This window comes from Lipotes vexillifer, unplaced genomic scaffold (genome assembly GCF_000442215.2).
Source record: "Lipotes vexillifer unplaced genomic scaffold, Lipotes_vexillifer_v1.1 scaffold496, whole genome shotgun sequence".
NCBI lineage: Eukaryota > Metazoa > Chordata > Mammalia > Artiodactyla > Lipotidae > Lipotes > Lipotes vexillifer.
This window is the reverse complement of record NW_006786690.1, coordinates 6,190,502-6,208,153: the sequence shown is the minus strand read 5'-3', so window position 1 is coordinate 6,208,153 and position 17,652 is coordinate 6,190,502. Positions and strand designations below refer to the sequence as shown.

General features: G+C 38.5%; 1 protein-coding gene across 1 annotated transcript in view; it reads right to left on the bottom strand.

The window, feature by feature from the left end:
• The window catches only part of HP1BP3 (heterochromatin protein 1 binding protein 3), a 34,919-nt gene extending 17,663 nt beyond the window's left edge, over positions 1–17,256 (bottom strand). Inside the window, exons 1-8 of the mRNA XM_007459223.1 lie at positions 17,239–17,256; positions 12,140–12,335; positions 11,609–11,708; positions 8,811–8,964; positions 7,312–7,471; positions 4,757–4,900; positions 2,832–2,912; positions 1,399–1,553 (exon numbers count right to left, since the gene is read on the bottom strand). Coding sequence (XP_007459285.1) covers positions 1,399–1,553; positions 2,832–2,912; positions 4,757–4,900; positions 7,312–7,471; positions 8,811–8,964; positions 11,609–11,708; positions 12,140–12,235 — 890 coding nt within the window. The 5' untranslated portion in view covers positions 12,236–12,335; positions 17,239–17,256. The remainder of the gene's footprint in view (positions 1–1,398; positions 1,554–2,831; positions 2,913–4,756; positions 4,901–7,311; positions 7,472–8,810; positions 8,965–11,608; positions 11,709–12,139; positions 12,336–17,238) is intronic.
• Between the last annotated feature and the right edge of the window lie 396 nt (positions 17,257–17,652).

Genomic DNA, 17,652 nt, shown 5'->3' with positions numbered 1-17,652 from the left:
CTGTCTATAGAAAGGACTCTGGATTAAACACAATTTCCCAGAAGTCACTATAACAAAGATGTTATACAAACACATTCAAAACACAAACTCTGTGAATTACAAATTTAAACAATGTGTCTGCCTCAATCCACAAGCACATGTGACAATCTAATCAGTCTAGATGCTTTTAAGTGGCAATTATTTTACAAATGAATTACTATCAAAATTCTCTCAGAATTTTACATTAAATGTTTAAATGATGAAAATATTATGCTATTTCTATGAAGAAGTGCTACAGAAGCCTGAAGTCTCCTATGTCCTCAGTTATACCCTAAATAAAAAATAATGAGCTACCAGCCACCTCATTCCCTATTAGGATGGCTACTATCAATCAAAAAACAAACAAAAAAACACCAGAAATAAGTGTTGGTGAAGATATGGAGAAATCAGAACCCCTGTGCACTGATGGTGGGAATGTAAAATGGTACAGTCACTGTGGAAAGCGGTGTGGTGGTTCTTTACATAGTTAAAAATAGAATTACCATATCATCCAGAAATTCTTCTTCTGGGTATTTGAAAACAGGGTCTCAAAGAGATATTAGTACACAAATGTTCACAGCAGCATTATTTCACAATAGCTAAAACATGAAAGCAACCCAAGTGTCCAATGACAGGTGAACGGACAAACAAAAGGACAGACAAAATGTAGTATATACATACAATGGAATATTATTCAGCCTTAAAAAGAAAGGAAATTCTCTAACACACACAACAACATGGATGAACCTTAAGGACATTATGCTAAGTGAAATAAGCCAGTCACAAAATATATTGTATGATTCTACTTATATAAGGTATGCACCTAGAGTAGTCAAACATTGTAGTGACAAAGTAGAATGGTGGCTGCTAGGGACTGGGGGATAAGGGGGAACAGGGAGTTCTTGTTTAATGGGTACAGAGTTACAGTTTTACAAGATGAAAAGAGTTCTGGAGATGGGTGGTGGCGATGGTAGCACACTATGGAAGTATTTAATACAACTAAACACTGTTACCACTACAAATGGTTAAGAAAGTAAATTTTACATTCATATGTATTTTAACACAATAAAAAAATTTAAATAAGCATCTGAGAGGACATAGTTTAATGCTGAATATTCTAGCAGCTGACATCATGAAAAGTTACTCCATCGGAGTCTTGTGCAAGTCCACATGCGGTTTGAGTTTCAAAAAGAAACTACATATGGAGATACGAAAAGGAAAATATAATGGGACAAAAAATAAAAACCACAAAAAAAGGTTTTATTCCTAGCTCAACTGAAAGTAATCCTTACTGAATATTTAATCTTTCTCCTTTCTCATGAAAAAGGGGCTAAGGAAGTAACACAGACATCTGTGTTTGTCCAGGCCTCTGGCTCATACCTGATGTCCACTCTAAGTTTAGGGTAATACTGAGACACGTATTTCCTGATGAGACTGTAGGAAGCTTCTTTAGGTTCACAAAGGCGAGTAAAGGCCAGTGGGAGGATATCCTCCAATTTTACTTGTGGTTCTGGATCCACTGCAGAGCTCCTGTTCTGAAATGTAATATCAAAAATTATCATCATTACAGGATATACAGCTTTCTTTTCTAATGCTTCTATATTCAACTCAAGGGCTTTCCCAAGCTGACTGCCAAATCAAATAAGCAAAAGAAAACTATTCCTTTTTAGCACATTCAAATAATTCATACCACAGTGGTGTAATGTCACTTGAGTGGCAATTTCTTTGAGATAAACGTTTCAGGGACTTCCCTGGTGGCGCAGTGGTTAAGAATCAGCCTGCCAACGCAGGGGACACGGGTTCGATCCCGGTCCGGGAAGATCCCACATGTTGCGGAGCAACTAAGCCCGTGCACCACAACTACTGAGCCTGCGCTCTAGAGCCCACGAGCCACAACTACTGAGCCCGCATGCCACAACTACTGAGCCCGCGTGCCACAACTACTGAAGCCAGCACACCTAGAGCCTGTGCTCTGCAACAAAGAGAAGCCACCGCAATGAGAAGCCCGCACACCGCAATGAAGAGTAGCCCCTGCTCGCCGCAACTAGGAAAGCCCACGCGCAGCAACGAAGACCCAACACAGCCAGAGGTTAAAAAAAAAAAAAAATTGAACTGGGAGAGTTAAAAATATATATAAAAATTAAAAGGTATTAAAAGTCTTAATTCATTCTTCAATAACAAAGAATGAAAAGGATCATGCAGCCTTCAATAACAAAGAATGAAAAGGATCATGCAGCACCAGACCGCACTGTACAAAAAAGTTCATTTTGAAAGTTTGAAAGCCTTATAAAGAAAGTACAAAAATCTCCAGTGCTGTAACACTGGAGATGTAGAGGAAGAGTCATGATTTCAATTACTGACACAGAGGAAATATTATGTATTTCACTTTATTATCGTATACTTTCCATAAATGAAATTATGTGCCTGGAGGAGGGGGAGTGTTAGTATCTACAAAAAAGAAAAACTGGCTTAAGGTATAGTTTTAGGGTCTAATATTAGGTAAACATGTACTTGTATGCCTCTTCTAGTTTAAAAGGTATTTCACAAAAAAGCAGTATAATTCATACAGCTGCCCGTAGTTCAACAGAAGGCAGTTAGGCCCATGGGCTCCGGGGCTGGGGTGCCTGGAGTCGCACACTGTCCCGTCTACTCTCTGGCTGAATCATAATGAGCAAATGAATTATAACCTCTCCAGGCCTTCACAGAAAGGCTGCATCCTGCACAGTGCACACAGTGAACACTCAGTAAACACTGTATTGTTAGCAGTAATAATAGTATTACAGTGCTCAATCAAACTGGTACAGACTTCTTACCTTTCTGTTTCTGGACTTCTGAGGTGTTTTTCTTGATTTCTGGACCACAATAAAACTCCCGGAAGCACCTTTTCCTTTTACCTAAAGTAAATTAACTTTAGTTGCAATAACAGGTATTTTTATTTTAAATTATTCTGGTACTCATATTGGTAACTTTATACTAGACTAAGCGAATTATTACAGGGCATGGTGATGCAAGAACTAATGTAAAGTGCTACTGAACTCTTCAGAGAAAAAAGAATGGATGAGTCAAAAGACTTGGGATCAAATCCTATTTATGGTACCATTTAGCTATTCAATACTGGAAAACCTTGTAAACCCTCTGAGCTTTTGTTTCCTCCTCTACAAAAATGGTGATATCAGGTTAAACAGTCTACTATAAGCTTTCAAAAAAAAAAAAGGGAGAAAACCTCACCTGAAAGGAAGACAGCTCCTTGGCAAAAGTTCAGGCCTAGTTAATCTCAGTACACAATGCTTCCTACAGTTTGCCCGTTACAGATTATTACTGCATATGGGAAAGGTTATCTAGCAATTTTAGACATTGCACATGACGGTATGTGGAAGTCTTAGAATGTACTTCCACAGTTTATGAAGTGCTGTCATAGAACCTCACATTAACCTGAGTCCTCCACACCTTAGCTTCACCTACACTGCTGTGAATACAGCAATCAAACGGAAATGCTTTCAGCCTATAAACTTGTTGACGCATCAACTGAGGGTCAGCCTATGAGGCAAAATAGGTCACAAACTATATTTTCCAAAAGAAAAACATGAAGCCAGCTAATAAACTGTGCTGATATATACTATGATACTAGTTATAATGGTTAGATAATATATTTTAAGCAATGATTATTTTAAAGGCCATTTATATATCAGTTTTACAACATTTTGAGAAAGGTAGAATGTAAGCTCCATCACAGCACTGTTTTACTCACAGATGGACCCCCAAGCACCTGGCACACAGGACACACTCGATAATATATTTGTGGAGTTAAGTACTTGTTGAAAGTTCCTAAGAGGAATTTAAATGCCTGAGTGGCACAGAATTCTGTATTAATCAAACCATGCAGAAAGATATAGAAAAAAGGCAATAGGACTCTGGGAATGCAGTGAACTAGATCTTCAGAACCATTTCTGCTATTACCACGGGACCTTGGTAGTTACTTCCTCCCTCTGGACCTCTGAAGATTGACAGGAAAGTTCATTCTAGCTTTAGATTTTTATGATCTTAAACAATTTTCTTTTTAAGTTGAGGTATAGTTGATTTACAATATTATATTAGTTTCAGGTTACACTATAGTGATTCAAAAATTTTATAGATTATACTCCACTTAAAATTATTATAAAATACTGGCTATATTCGCTGTGTTGTACAAAATATCCTCATAGCTCTAAGTAAAGTTTTGATGTACTATGCAAAGTAACATGGATTTATGCCTGAAATCAATATTGGTTTTAGTATTATTCTCAATTCATTCAGGTTTATCTGATGCTCCCAAAAGCCTTAATAGTTTCAGATACTAATAAGTTAAGGTGAACCTATGTGCAAATCTAATTTATAATGATAACCAGTCTAGCCACAGAAGTTAAGCCTTAAAACTAACAACCCTAAGACAAGAACAATTACCTCTTCTGCTGCTGCAGTAACTGGACTCCTCAACCCCACTTCTAATCTGCAGCACTACATAATCTCAAGCACAAGCAGCCCCCGCAAAAGTCCAATTAAAAGTACAGGCCGCTAGAAAAAAAGTTACATTACCATACTGCTTCTGTTCCCTAGAATAGTTATCTTTAAGCTTTTCATCATCATGTTAACTTATTTTAACTAACAAATTCACAAAGCACAAAAAGCCTAAATGTTACTAAATATGGATTTACAGCTAATACATGTTGAAAAGATCTTATTACAAACAACCATTTAATACCTGTTTGATAACACCTCTATTTAATTCTCTTTTCAGTGCTTGTTTAAGGAGGTAGCCCCTTCTCTCCAGCTCCAGAGAAGGGTACTTATGGATGATATATTTTCGAATAGCAACCACGGATGCACCACTCTTCTGGAAGCATGCCTAGGAAACAGATTTATCAAACCATACACATTAATTTAAACTAGCTGTTTTTCATGTTTTCTGACACCTATGTTTTCAAAATAAATTATTTTGGAAGTGAACTTGATAATGGATGATAAAAATGGCAGGAAAGAGGGAACAGTATTGCAGGTAACTTCAGTTCATCATGGCTGTGGAGAAATACAGAATTAACAATATTTCTGCAACAATTTTAAATTGTTCAAAACAGCCAAAGAGAAGATACAACATGTGAACAACATTCTGTGTGTTAATGAAGAAGTCCTTTCCATTCTAATTCTATTCTGCATTTAGAAGACAGATCTTTAGCATTAAAGTGAGGAAAGCAGGGCATTTCTATCCCTTGTAGGTTCTCAGATCTGGCCCATTTTATGGAATGAACTTCAGCACACCAGAACCAGTATTCCTCTGCAGGCTTTGTGTGAATGCCAGCAGATACCATAAGCAAAGATAATCTGAATAAATGGCACAAAACTGGGTTTAAAGATGCAAAGCCTTAAGGGGAGTTTTGGACAACAATGAGAGCATTCGATTGCAATTTAAAGTGCCCTCTTCCTTTTCCATCCTATTTATCTATACTCCATTTGACTAATGCCCATGGAAAACTGAAGTAGGTCATTGTGTCACAAAGGCAGCAATTCTGTTTCAAAAGCTTTACATTTTGAAGCACACAAGCAGCATCTATTATCTAATGAGCTAGTCCACCAACTTTGTGTAGCCATTGTCTATAAAATGACCACAGGATTTACTCACTGTCGTTGCATAAAGACTTGGTTGAATGTTATTTTATACACTGACAATAAAGAAAGATAAGTCACAGACAGATGAACCAGAAAAGACTGTACAACACAATTTAATATGGATTGTGTTAAAATGAATCACCTGCTTCAAGTAAATGTCTCTGACCTATTACAACCTACTGAAGTTTTCTCCTGATCTTATAAGAAAACACAGAGTAAAGAAAATCAAGCAGAAAAGCACATTCTAATGCTAAAACAATCCCTGCTCCACCAAACTGAATACGATGAAAATAGGTATCAAGGTTCAATTCAGAATGGTGTCAAAATGGTCTGAAATCATGATTTGTTTACACTGCATGGAATACATGATATATATATATATATATATATATATATATGTATATGTATATGTATTTCATTTGTACAAATATGCATACAAATATGCATAATCATATTCAAACTATTTTTCAGGCCTAATTATACTGTTTAAATTTTTTGTTTTATTATCTTAGAATTTTAGTCCCTTCTCCACCCTCACTGTAACTGTGCTCCTCCAAACCTATACTGAGCGGTCACAAAGTGAAATCCTTGAAGAAAGGCTACACAAAGAAAAGAGATCTCACTATAATCAAGCTATATAAACCAAGAAAGTTTTCTTAATGAGTTGAGAGTTGTCTTGAAGGAGTGCAGGGAGAGGTCTGAAGGCAAACCTTTTTCCAGTTAGTGCCGTCTTCTCAAATTCTATGTATGACCACCAAGCTCCTCTTTCCCATGTAAACCACCGTTGGTTAAACTGATCTGTAGCCTCCTCTCCCCAATCCTGACTCAGATCCTAGCAACAAGGTCCCTGACATCAGAGTGCCTGTGGCTTCTACTTTAACTCCTCTTGTCATCTGATCATGTGAAATAAACATGGCAAAATGAACCAGAAAAATTTACACACAAAAAGGCAAGGTCAGATTAGAAGATACCCTTAAAACAGGAAAACAGTACCTGATGATCACACAAGCTAATGAAAGTCAATGAATTATAGCAAAGTTATAAAGCTATGGAAGGAGGATAGATTTTGCAAGTATTTTGGAATGACTAGGTGATGACGCAAAGTAGTAAGGTTTCTAAAAGAGTTCTGGTGTGAAAGATAACCAACTACTAATATTAGACATAAGCTTTGAAAATGAACCTAAAGATAGTATACTTTTTTGAAATAAAAATTTTCCCATTGCTATTCAGTTACCCTGAGTCACAATTCAATTTCATAAGGGCAAGGACTCTGTTTGTCTTATTCTATGCTGTATCACTAGTAGGACTGCCTGCTACAGAGAAGCTAGTCCTTAATTGTTTGTTGAATGAATTAACATGTTCAGCCTTCAAATAAAAACTATACTGAAAATAAACTGAATTTTTAAAAAAAACATCTAAAGATAAGTTAAAAATACTTGTTATAGTAAATCTGAGTTTTAAAAAAAATTAACAGTGCTCACCAAATGTGATAATATTATAAAAACATGAACGTAGCAATGGCTTTCTTCTATTTAAATCTCTTTTAGGAAGCAGAGCAAGATTTCTGATGCCTGCACAGGAGTATGCCATTTTCAAATACGCAAGAGACAAACAGAATAAATCTAAGATGAACTGCTTGAAATAAAAACTTGCCTTAATGGCCTCAGTTAGGATTGCATCCATCTTGGGACGTGGGGAGGAAGCCATCGGTGTTTGTTTCTGGGCCCTGGCTAGCTGGCTGGCAGAAAGGGTAGCCCAGGAAGGTATTGTTTTTTTCACTTTCTTCTCCTTTTCTTTAGACTGATCTTTCTCACTTTAAAACAAAGAATTGTTATTATGCAAGATAAACTCTTCAGAAAGAAGTATAAAGTCAGAAAGAAGAAAAGACCAGAGAGGGATAAAAATCAATGTTTTAATTCATTTCCACACTGAGGTGATACGTAAAATAAGCAACATTTTACAAAATAAAACATTTTTTAAAAATTGGGTTCTACAAATGAACCAAAAAGGTGTGCTCTCCCAGCTGCACACAGGAGAGAGGAGTCATATAAATCAGCACTAGTATGAAGGGCCAGTACATAAAAGAAATGAGAATTTTAAAATGAATTCTAGTAACAACTGCAACAGATGCGATTCAGTACAGTGCAAAGAACTCAAGCTCTGAAGTCAGAAAACTTGGGTTTGAGTCTCAGCTCCAACATTTACTAGCAAGTAATCTAGCAAGTGATCTTAGCAAGTGACCTGAGTCTCAATCTCCTCAGCTGTAAAACAGTAATGTAATACCAAATACTTCACAAGGTGCTGCAAGAAATGATGAGATTACGTTTATAAAAAGTTTCGTGAACCATAAAGCATTATACAAATTTTATTCTAAGTAATAATAACACTCCATGTACCTAAAAGAAAGGGTAGCTGCTAAAAATTCCACAGACCTTACCTATACCTATGAAACTGCGATGAAGGATTCCCTGAGGATTATACCTGGAAAGTATAGCTATTTCTAAGTCATTCTTTTATTTAAAAAGTAATTCCTGTTTTCACCAATTATGAAAAGAATAGAATGAATGCTACCAGTTGTCCTGCAAAAAAAATTTAAATTAAAAAAGAATCACCATCACACTGTACAGATTATCAATAGCAAATTTTGCCTTCAGATTCTCAAAGTCACACTCCAATTGAATCCTTCATCAAATATATACAGAGTTTTAGGCCACTCTAGCAATGGCTTGGTATAGATGAATGCTTTCTAACATAAGCATGTAAAAATAACTCATTCCCGCAAAGAGGGAGGAATAAAGTGAAGAAGAATCTCTCAGGTCAGATTTTTACAGTCACGTTCCATTTCTTATTGAAATTATGTCAATGTTTACAATAGGAGACACTCCCACGATGAATTCTAAGCACAAAAACACATGCCAAAGCCGAAAAGAATGAATTTTGCATCCGTCAAACCACTGTTCTGATAATTACCACAAATTCTAATAGGCCATACGACTACATCGTAAGCCTATTCCAAAAGATAATTCCAAAAAAAGCAAATCCAAATAGCATGTATCTAGCATAAATTAAGTTGTATCACTTAAAAAAAATATGACCTACAGTCCTTTTACATAGTCTTCACTTATAAATAGCAAGAAGGCATAAGTCCTTACTCCTTTTTGGTTTCCTCAGAAGGCTTGTTTTCTTCCTTCTCTTCACTCTCAGGTTGCCCCTTTGGCTGCTCTGTCTCACTAGATGTAGCAGGTGGAGTTTCGTTCTCTTGTTCTTCTACAGTGGAGACAGATTCCTCTGAACTTACATCTGGTTCTAAAAAAAAAAAAAAAAAAACAGAAATCAGGTGAGTAGAATTGCATCAAGTAAATACATTAGAGCCTGAGTCAATAAAAGGGTAAAAGTTTATCTCTTTAAACAGATAAGCCAAATGTTGCAATTAACAGCTATATCCTAAAATGAACAAATGATTATGAGTACAGTTTTTTTCCCCTGATTTATGTCACTCAAATTGCCTATATAAGGGGTTGCTGATCCAGACCATTAGGTGAGAAGAGGAGAAGGATCAGGAAATTGCACAGAAAGGGAAACTCATTTTACCCCAAATCAAAACTCTTGAGTGTTTTACTCTATAACATTAATGATGAGACTCATAATTAAGAAATTAGCCATTTCATAATTTAACAGGCTAATATTAGTAAGGGAATAAATAACAGAAAATTAATATTTATTTTCCAAGTGAAATGATTCTGGCAAGTGTAGAAATATGAGAGGGGGAATACTGAGGTCTGCAGTTGCTGGTCTGTGTCTTTTCTCAGTAGGTCTCCTTGAGCAGCCACTACAGAGCACAGAACCCCAGGAAATGGTTAAGCAGACACTTAAAAGAAAAGGGCATCAGTGGCCAAAACTAGGCAAAAAAAAAAAAAGGATATGCTTGAAGAGTTTAGTCATTTAAATTATGTGAACTCATTACTGGCATAATGAAGACTTCTTTGGGGCCTTCACATAAATAAGAGAATTTTTTAAAATGCCACTTCCTTCTGATAGCCAAACCACATACACACAATGCTAAAGGAATTCTACAAATTAAAATTCTAAACCGTAAGTTTCAGGATAGTCAACTATAATTTGTAAATCATCCTGGATTATGCTCTTCAACCAGACTTGCATGTAAGTGAAAAATCCTCCCATATATGCTCAGCAAAAATCAAGGCTCCTAGAGTCAGATATATCTGGATTTGAGTTCAGATTTTCTAACATTCTAGCTTGATATCTTAGGGCAAGTTCTTTGACATCTCCAAATCTCAGCACCCTTACTTCACAGAGTTATTATGAACATAACACAAAATACTTTAGGGGAAACCTGTAGGCTAGCACTTGTACTGATTTCCATCCTCCTCTGGCCTCTTCTACTGCTTCTAGAGCTGTTACGCAAATATTAAGGCTAGAACTTCAGTGTAACAATGCTATCTGGTGATACAGATAACTGCAAGATGTATTATTTTTTTATCACGATGTATCTTTTACAGCCCTTCGCCCCAACGATCTGACCTAACTGGCCGACCTAACTGTGTAAGAACTTACTTTTAGTCATGTTTACTTATTTTTACATTGCCTTATTCTAAACAAACTGAAAAGCCAAGACCGTTTACTGAGTTTTACCGTAACAGCAGGGATACAAATTAAATTCCACATTATTTTCTCTTAAAGCTTAAGGTTTAATAAAGGTTCAATTGCTCAACAGCTAATGAGGCATTGCTACATATGAGACAATGTTTCCAACTCACAGAACTATTGTGTATGCCTTTATGGATTTATATAATTTACAACATGAGTAAAGTCCAATTATTTTCATGTACAAAATACTATAATGGGACAGAGATAAGATAAACAAACACAACTTGTGAAGTGTCTTACTGGTCCTTTATAAATTCTTGGTTGACTTTTCTAATACCTTACACCTGAACACTCTGGTGTATTCTGAAAACTCAGGTTATTAGTGACTTAGTGACTTCAGCTGGCTGTTAAATGCGGCTCAAGATGGGCCATCAAGTGGCTTATCTCAGTGCTGGAAAAAATAACCTATCCTCAACTCACCAGCAACTATTATTTTTTTTAATATGCTGATTCCCATGTCTCCTCACTGCCTTAGGCCAGAGTACCCCCAATGCTTGTAGTATTCGTCTGAGGATTCTGAGACAAAATCCAGGCTCAGCTGAAGAGCAGATCCCTAGTGCACCAAGGATAAAGGCATCAAGGGTGCATGTATTATTTTATTCATAATATATGCTGGTCAGCAAATATTTGGTTCTAACAGCCACGACAGGGACAGCACCATGTGCTCATCCCTGGCAATGAAAAGAAAAGAAAAAGAAAAAGGTCACAAGACCAAGAAAAGCAGTTCCACTTGAAGAAGTGGTTAGAGGTGCCATAAAGGAACACGAATACTCCAGACTGACGGTTCTACCTTTCTCTTGATTTATTATGTTCCCACCTCTGCCTGGCCAATCTTCTCTCCACCAACACAAAAGTTACAAACCAATGCTTTGATCGCCCATTTGCTCCCTTAAGGCCTCTTGATGATTTCTGGTCGAGCCTTCCGCTGTCCATCTTGAAGGCCCAAGTCCTCCACTCTTCCAGGGTCTTCATCCCCATGACACTGTACGCCCAGAAGCTACTCTTCGACCATTCCTGTTCTCTCCAACCATCTTTCTGTTTTTTAATTCCAAGAACATGAAATTTTCACCTTCTAAAAATCTTTATAGAGACAAGATGAAATTCTTTCTTTGCCCACATGGTCTGGAAATGACATACCAACAGGTACCACCTCTCTCTCTAAATGCTCCCCCCAAACACTGAAGCATAAAAAGAGAACAATTAAGTTCAAGGGAATTTATGGGACACTCCAAACTGGAGCAGAAACGTTTGCCTTTTGAAGCTGTCCACCGCTTTACTTTACCTGGCTTTTCTTCCTCCCCTTCAGCGAGCTTGCTCTTGGGAGGAGTTTCCCGGGTAGAATTCACAGCTCGACGAATCGGCATGGTGTTATCTTCTACCTTCTAAGAAAAGAAATGGCCATAATCACACATGCAAACAAAATTTCTCTTTTCTCTCTCTCTCAAGGGGCCTAACTGGGTGTCAGAAGATGTAGGAGAATTCTTCAAGTCGACTCCAGGATCTGATGCAAATTACTTTTAACAAGATTTTTTGAAATGAAATATGATTCTTAAGTACTTTTCAATGTATTTTATTTTAGCTAGAATTTCAAATAAGTAATTATACTTGATTTGGAATAAATTTGGAAGGTTGGAGGTTTTCTCAGAAGTTTGAGGGGAAAGGGAAGATGAAAAGAGCTTTGTATCTACTTGATTTGTTCAGATTCACAACCCAGACTCCCCCAAGTAGAGGAAGGAACAGGTACCAAGAAGGACCCAGCAGGGCCTGAAGTCAGGGACTGATCCAAGAGCTTCAAGACTGTGTCAGCCCCTACCTCACCTAACTTGTCCGCGTGGATCAGCTGAGCTCCTACTATAAGTGGGAGTGCCTTAGGATGGACGAGTTCACCTTGAGACGTATCAGTCGCCATTTAAAATAATTTCTAGGCCCGAGTACAGGTTACACTCTGAAGCCTCTGCTGTTAACCACAAGGATTTTTCCTAATGGTTTCAGTGTGGTGAAGAATCAACCTAAAGCACAGAAAAGACCTGGTGTGAAGATTAACAGAAACAAAACTAAACTAAAACGTCTAAATTTAATATACATCCAAAGGGAAAAAAAATTCACTATAAAACTTATAGTTAAGCGACAGATGACTTGGTCAGTTATCATTCAGAAAGATAAAATCACTGTCAAAATACAGACTATGTAAAAGCAGCGACTAAGACAAATGCACAAGCCACAGCAGCTGTTGCACCTTCCACATGAACAAAGGCAACAAGGACAAGAAAGCTCATAAGGAACCTAACCCCATCCCCTCCTGCTAGTATCAGGAACTTAGAAAGAACAGAATAAGGAGACCTAGGAATAGTTTAGTCAATGTTTACTCAAAGATCAGTTTACTAAAGAGAGAGGCTATTGTTGTTACTGTTCTCAAAGGGGTCAGGAAACTTAACTGTAACCTTAACTCCATCTCCATCAGAGAAGTAATACAAGGGCAAAAATACTGCTGAAGAACACGACAGTCTAAGAGCCTCCAGACTCAGAAAAGCAAATTCAGACCATCACCTAGGAGAATAAGTATGCCTCTAAGACCTTATTTGTCATATTTTTAATGTTAAGCAAAATCAGCACAAAAGAACAAAATTAAAGATTTAAAAATAAAACGCATGTAAATTACTCAAATTTACCTGATCATTAACACCCTCTGCCCCGCCCATCCTCATCTGGGACTCAACATTTTATATAAAAACTCTTCCAAAATACAAGAAAATAATCAGTTAGGCGTTTAGGTCTTTGTGCTACTGAACATTAATGACGAGACCTGGGAAAGAGCAGACTAGTCATTCAGCTTCTACTTCAAGCTCTAACCCTGTCTAGGAATTTAAGAGCTTTCAATCTGTCAGGTAATAGTTTCAAGCTCCAAACATACAGAACGCTTTCACCTTTACAGGGAAAACCATTTTATGGGAACACCAAGAGCAATGCCAGACTTGTGAACTATCCGTCAACTGCGATGAAAGGCAGCTGAAAGAATTCAAGATCATATAATATGCTAAAAACTTATTATTCAAGAGTAAATTAGGAATATCCACGAATATTTAAAAATTATTAACTGTTACAAAAACTACTTAAAATGCTCATATAGCAATTCACTTCAACAACTATAAAACACAAAAATAAAAAGTTCTCTCATTTGTGAAAAGTTGGGTTTAAGGGCATTATTTAGGTTTGTGAAAGCTAAAAGTCTATCTTGGAATAATTTCAATACATAAACTTGCTCCCTCATCCAACTAGAAGTTACATAGTAATATATTTTCCTTGATTAAAAAAAAAGCAAATCTGATGATACTTTTACATGTAAATACCATACAGAAGTAAAACTTCATGACCAGGTTATTCTTTTTTTTTTTTTTTTTTTTTTTTTTTTTTTCTAATGACTCTGGTCAAGCTGAAATCTTTGTTTTCTTTAGTTTTGAGAAACTAGACCTAAAAATCTGTCATATAAGATAACTTTAGTTTCTACTAGTATGTTTCAGTAAGAGAGCGTTCTATGTCCCTGTATATGATCACTGGTAAACAACAGCAGTAAGAACATTAAAACTAATATTCATAATGATGATAATGACAGCTATATGCTATATACATAACATAAAAGAGAATGTATTATAGAAGTGTTGGGTAGAGTAATATCCCGCGTCTCCTGCATCGGCAGGCGGACTCTCAAGCACTGCGCCACCAGGGAAGCCCCTGACCAGGTTATTCTTGATGAAGTGATACTGCTAATGGATTCATCTTTCTTAACCCATGATAATACTAGCTAGGTTGAAAATGATACTTGAAAATGATACAAAACCTTCAGCAGTCTGTTCGTAGAGGATCTTTAAAAAATATTTTCCCTGTAAGTAAAATACTAAAAAAAAAAAAGTCAAAACCCTTCCAGTCAACTCTATATTTACTAATTGCTCAAAATTGAAACAAACAGGTTTTAGAAAAGGAGTGGGGGTGCAAAGGAAACTACTCTCAACGCCAAGATGACAAAATTGACTGAAATCAGGGCAACAAGTACATGGTCCATAAAGACATTAGACATCATTAACCTGAGGACAAGAATGTTAGTTTAAATTAGGTCAGGTAAGAAGTATGCCCAGGGTGGAATAACTGAGAAATAAGTTGGTGTGCCAATCTTCCTGGCTGCATCCACCAAAAAAAAACAGAGCCTGACACTTTCCTGCTTAAAACCTCCCCATCACCACACTCCCTTATTTCAGTAATCTCACCCCTTACTACTCCACCCATCACTCTACTCTCTTGACTCCAAACACACAGATCTTCTTTTGGTCTTCAGTGTGTGCTTTGCACATGCTCTTCTTTTACACTGCAACATTCTTTTCCTAGACACTTCAATCAGATTTGTGCTCAGTGTCACCCCCTCAGAAAGCCCCCCCATCCTTCTTATTCTTTTTCAGGTTTCTTTATATTGCATTTGTAATAGCATTTAACACCACCTGTAATTCAATATATGTCTATTTACTTTTTTATTATGTGTCTCTTCCAGTGAAATGTAAGCACTACAAGGGCTAGGACTAATTCATCACTGTATTCCCAGCACCTAGAAGGATGCCCAGCACATACTGGGTGCTGGATAAATACTGGGGAAAAAAAGTTGAATGAACAATGACACCTGACAGTACTTATTACTATATTCAGCAAGTGTGAAGAACACTTAAAAAAAAAAACTAAATATTTAAAATTTAATATAAATATTGAGAAACGTTTGCCTCAGCTCTGCACTTCCTTAATAAAGGTCATGAAAATTAAGGCTTCAGTCTATAGCACTTTCTTTTTTTTTGGCCTCTCCTGTTGTGGAGCACAGGCTCCGGACGCGCAGGCTCAGCGGCCACAGCTCACGGGCCCAGCCGCTCCGCGGCATGTGGGATCTTCCCGGACCTTCCCGGACCGGGGCACGAACCTGTGTCCCCTGCATCGGCAGGCGGACTCTCAACCACTGCGCCACCAGGGAAGCCCTATAGCACTTTCTTTATAATAGAATGAGTTATTCCATAAGTTCACTGTTTATCACAGAGCTAACAAAACTATATGAATGGTTAATTCACACTACCTTAACATCACAGGTACTCATTAATTTAACTTTTGTTGCTACATTTCTGAATGATCAGACTTTTAGGCCGCCACACTTGTTTCCTCGCAGGAATCTTATCTGGCTGGTTCACTGCTCCTTACTTGGTGCCTAAGAAACATGCCAGGCACAGAATAGGTGCTTAATAAATATTTATTAAGTGAAAGAACGAATAGACGAAACTTGGATAAGTTTTTCATCTGGGTTCTTATATGTACCATCTGAGTTCTTATATGTGCCATCTGAGTTTACCTGTGGTTTATGTGGTCTTTCTGTGGTCATCAACCTGCTTTTTAAATTTAATGTGAGATTAACATAAAAAGATTTGCTTTCGTCAAGGGAAGTGCTAAGTTGTTTAAATGCAGGCAATAAAGAAAAGGTTGTAAAAGTAGAAAGTCCGTAATTTCAGAGTTTTAATTTACTTTCTCTACATTGAGAAAGCACTAGAAAAATACATAGTTCAACAATGTATTTCAGTTTACTGATATCCTTGAAAGTACACATTTTAGGGAAAGTATTATTTCATATTTTACCATAAAATGTACACAAGACATTATACATTATAATATCATTAGCTATGCACTGATTACATCAAATTGTTCTCAATCTAAAATCTTTAACTATATTCAGACTTAACGGGTAATGTCACAAAAAGCATGCGTACAATTAGCCAGCAACTTCTTTTTCACTTTCGTATTTCAATATATCAGTGTCTATGTTGGGCACAGATGCTATGGACACTACAGGGATCTATTCCTAAGACACGCACAATCTAACTAGCTAAAGAGTTAGGATTTTCATCTATACACGAAGAGTTCAGGACACTTGCTCCAAGTTCTCGCTATCAATCTCCCAATTAAGCTTAAAAACAAGGCCAAAAATAACCTCTAAAAATGTTACTTCTACTTTGAAACACATTACACTAAACTTTTGAAAAGAGCAATAAGAAATTTAAAAGCTCTTAACAGTTTTATGCCTATGCCAGATTAAACAAAACTAAACTATCTTCCAAAATAAAACTAGACACTTGTAACTTCACTCTAAGACAGGCCAGCTTTGTCCATAAAGTTCCAGGTGAATTCCTAGCTGTACTTTTAACTAAATTCTCACTTTTCAATGTAACATAAAGTCGGGAAGCATGATAAACAAGAGAGAAAATGTATACGCGGAAAGGGCGGTAAAGTTCACCTTGGCCGTCCTCTGTGCAGGGGTGAACACTCCCTCAAAAGTGGTTAAGTGACTCGTCCTCGGTCACAGACATCGGTCACTTCGGTATCAAAATCTCAAATCTGGGCCTCTCACTTCACCACTCCTGCCTCCAACTCTTTACAAACGCCCCTATTCACACGTTTGACTTTATCAGCTAAAATCACATCACCTAAGGAGCAGTGACTAACAAGCTCTAGGAAAGCCATACGGGAAAACGAAAGCTTAGGCCCGCGTCGCGGCGGCAGCGGCAGCAGCAGCAAAGGCTTTTCTGGGGCGCCAACAGCTGACACCGAGCCCGGACAGCCGAGAGAACCGGTTAGAAAGACCAGCAGAGACAAAGGCGGGGAGCGGCCGGTGCGGCGCCGAGCACAAGGCGGGGGAGAGCGGAGCCAGGATGAAGGCGGTGAGGCAAAGGGCGGCGAGCTCAGCGGCGGCGGACACCGAGGTGCACGCTTATTGCAGCTGACAGCTCGGGCTCCCGCTCCGGGATGCGCGCTGGGAGGCCGACGCCGCGACCCGAGCAGCGCCCGCCCGCGCGAGGTAAGAAGCGGCGGACCGCGAGTCCCAGCGCTCGGCGCACTCACCGCTGGGAGCTCCGTAATGGCGGCGGCGGGGGCGGAGAACCCGGGGGGCGGGTTCGCCACAGCCAGTCACCGCCGCCGGCATCTTTCGAACCGGCTCCGAAAACCGCTGAGAGTGGGGTGAGGGGGAGGGCGGGAGCGGACAGCGAGGCCCGCCGCGGGCCTCGGGAACATGCGCAAGACCTCAGCCAATCGGAGCGGGCGGGAGGACGCTGGCGCAGGCGCACTGGGACGCAGGGCCCTAGATCGGGGAAGAGCTCCCCAACCTCCCCAGTCCAAACAAAACAAGGGAGGGAGCGCGCGCGCGCGAGGGCCCCGGAGGAGGCTTCCAGGAGAGGGGCAGGGGGCTAGGTCGCAGTGGGGGGAGGGGAAGGGGGCGGAGCGGGCGGGGAAGGCAGACAAAAGGCACCACCTCCG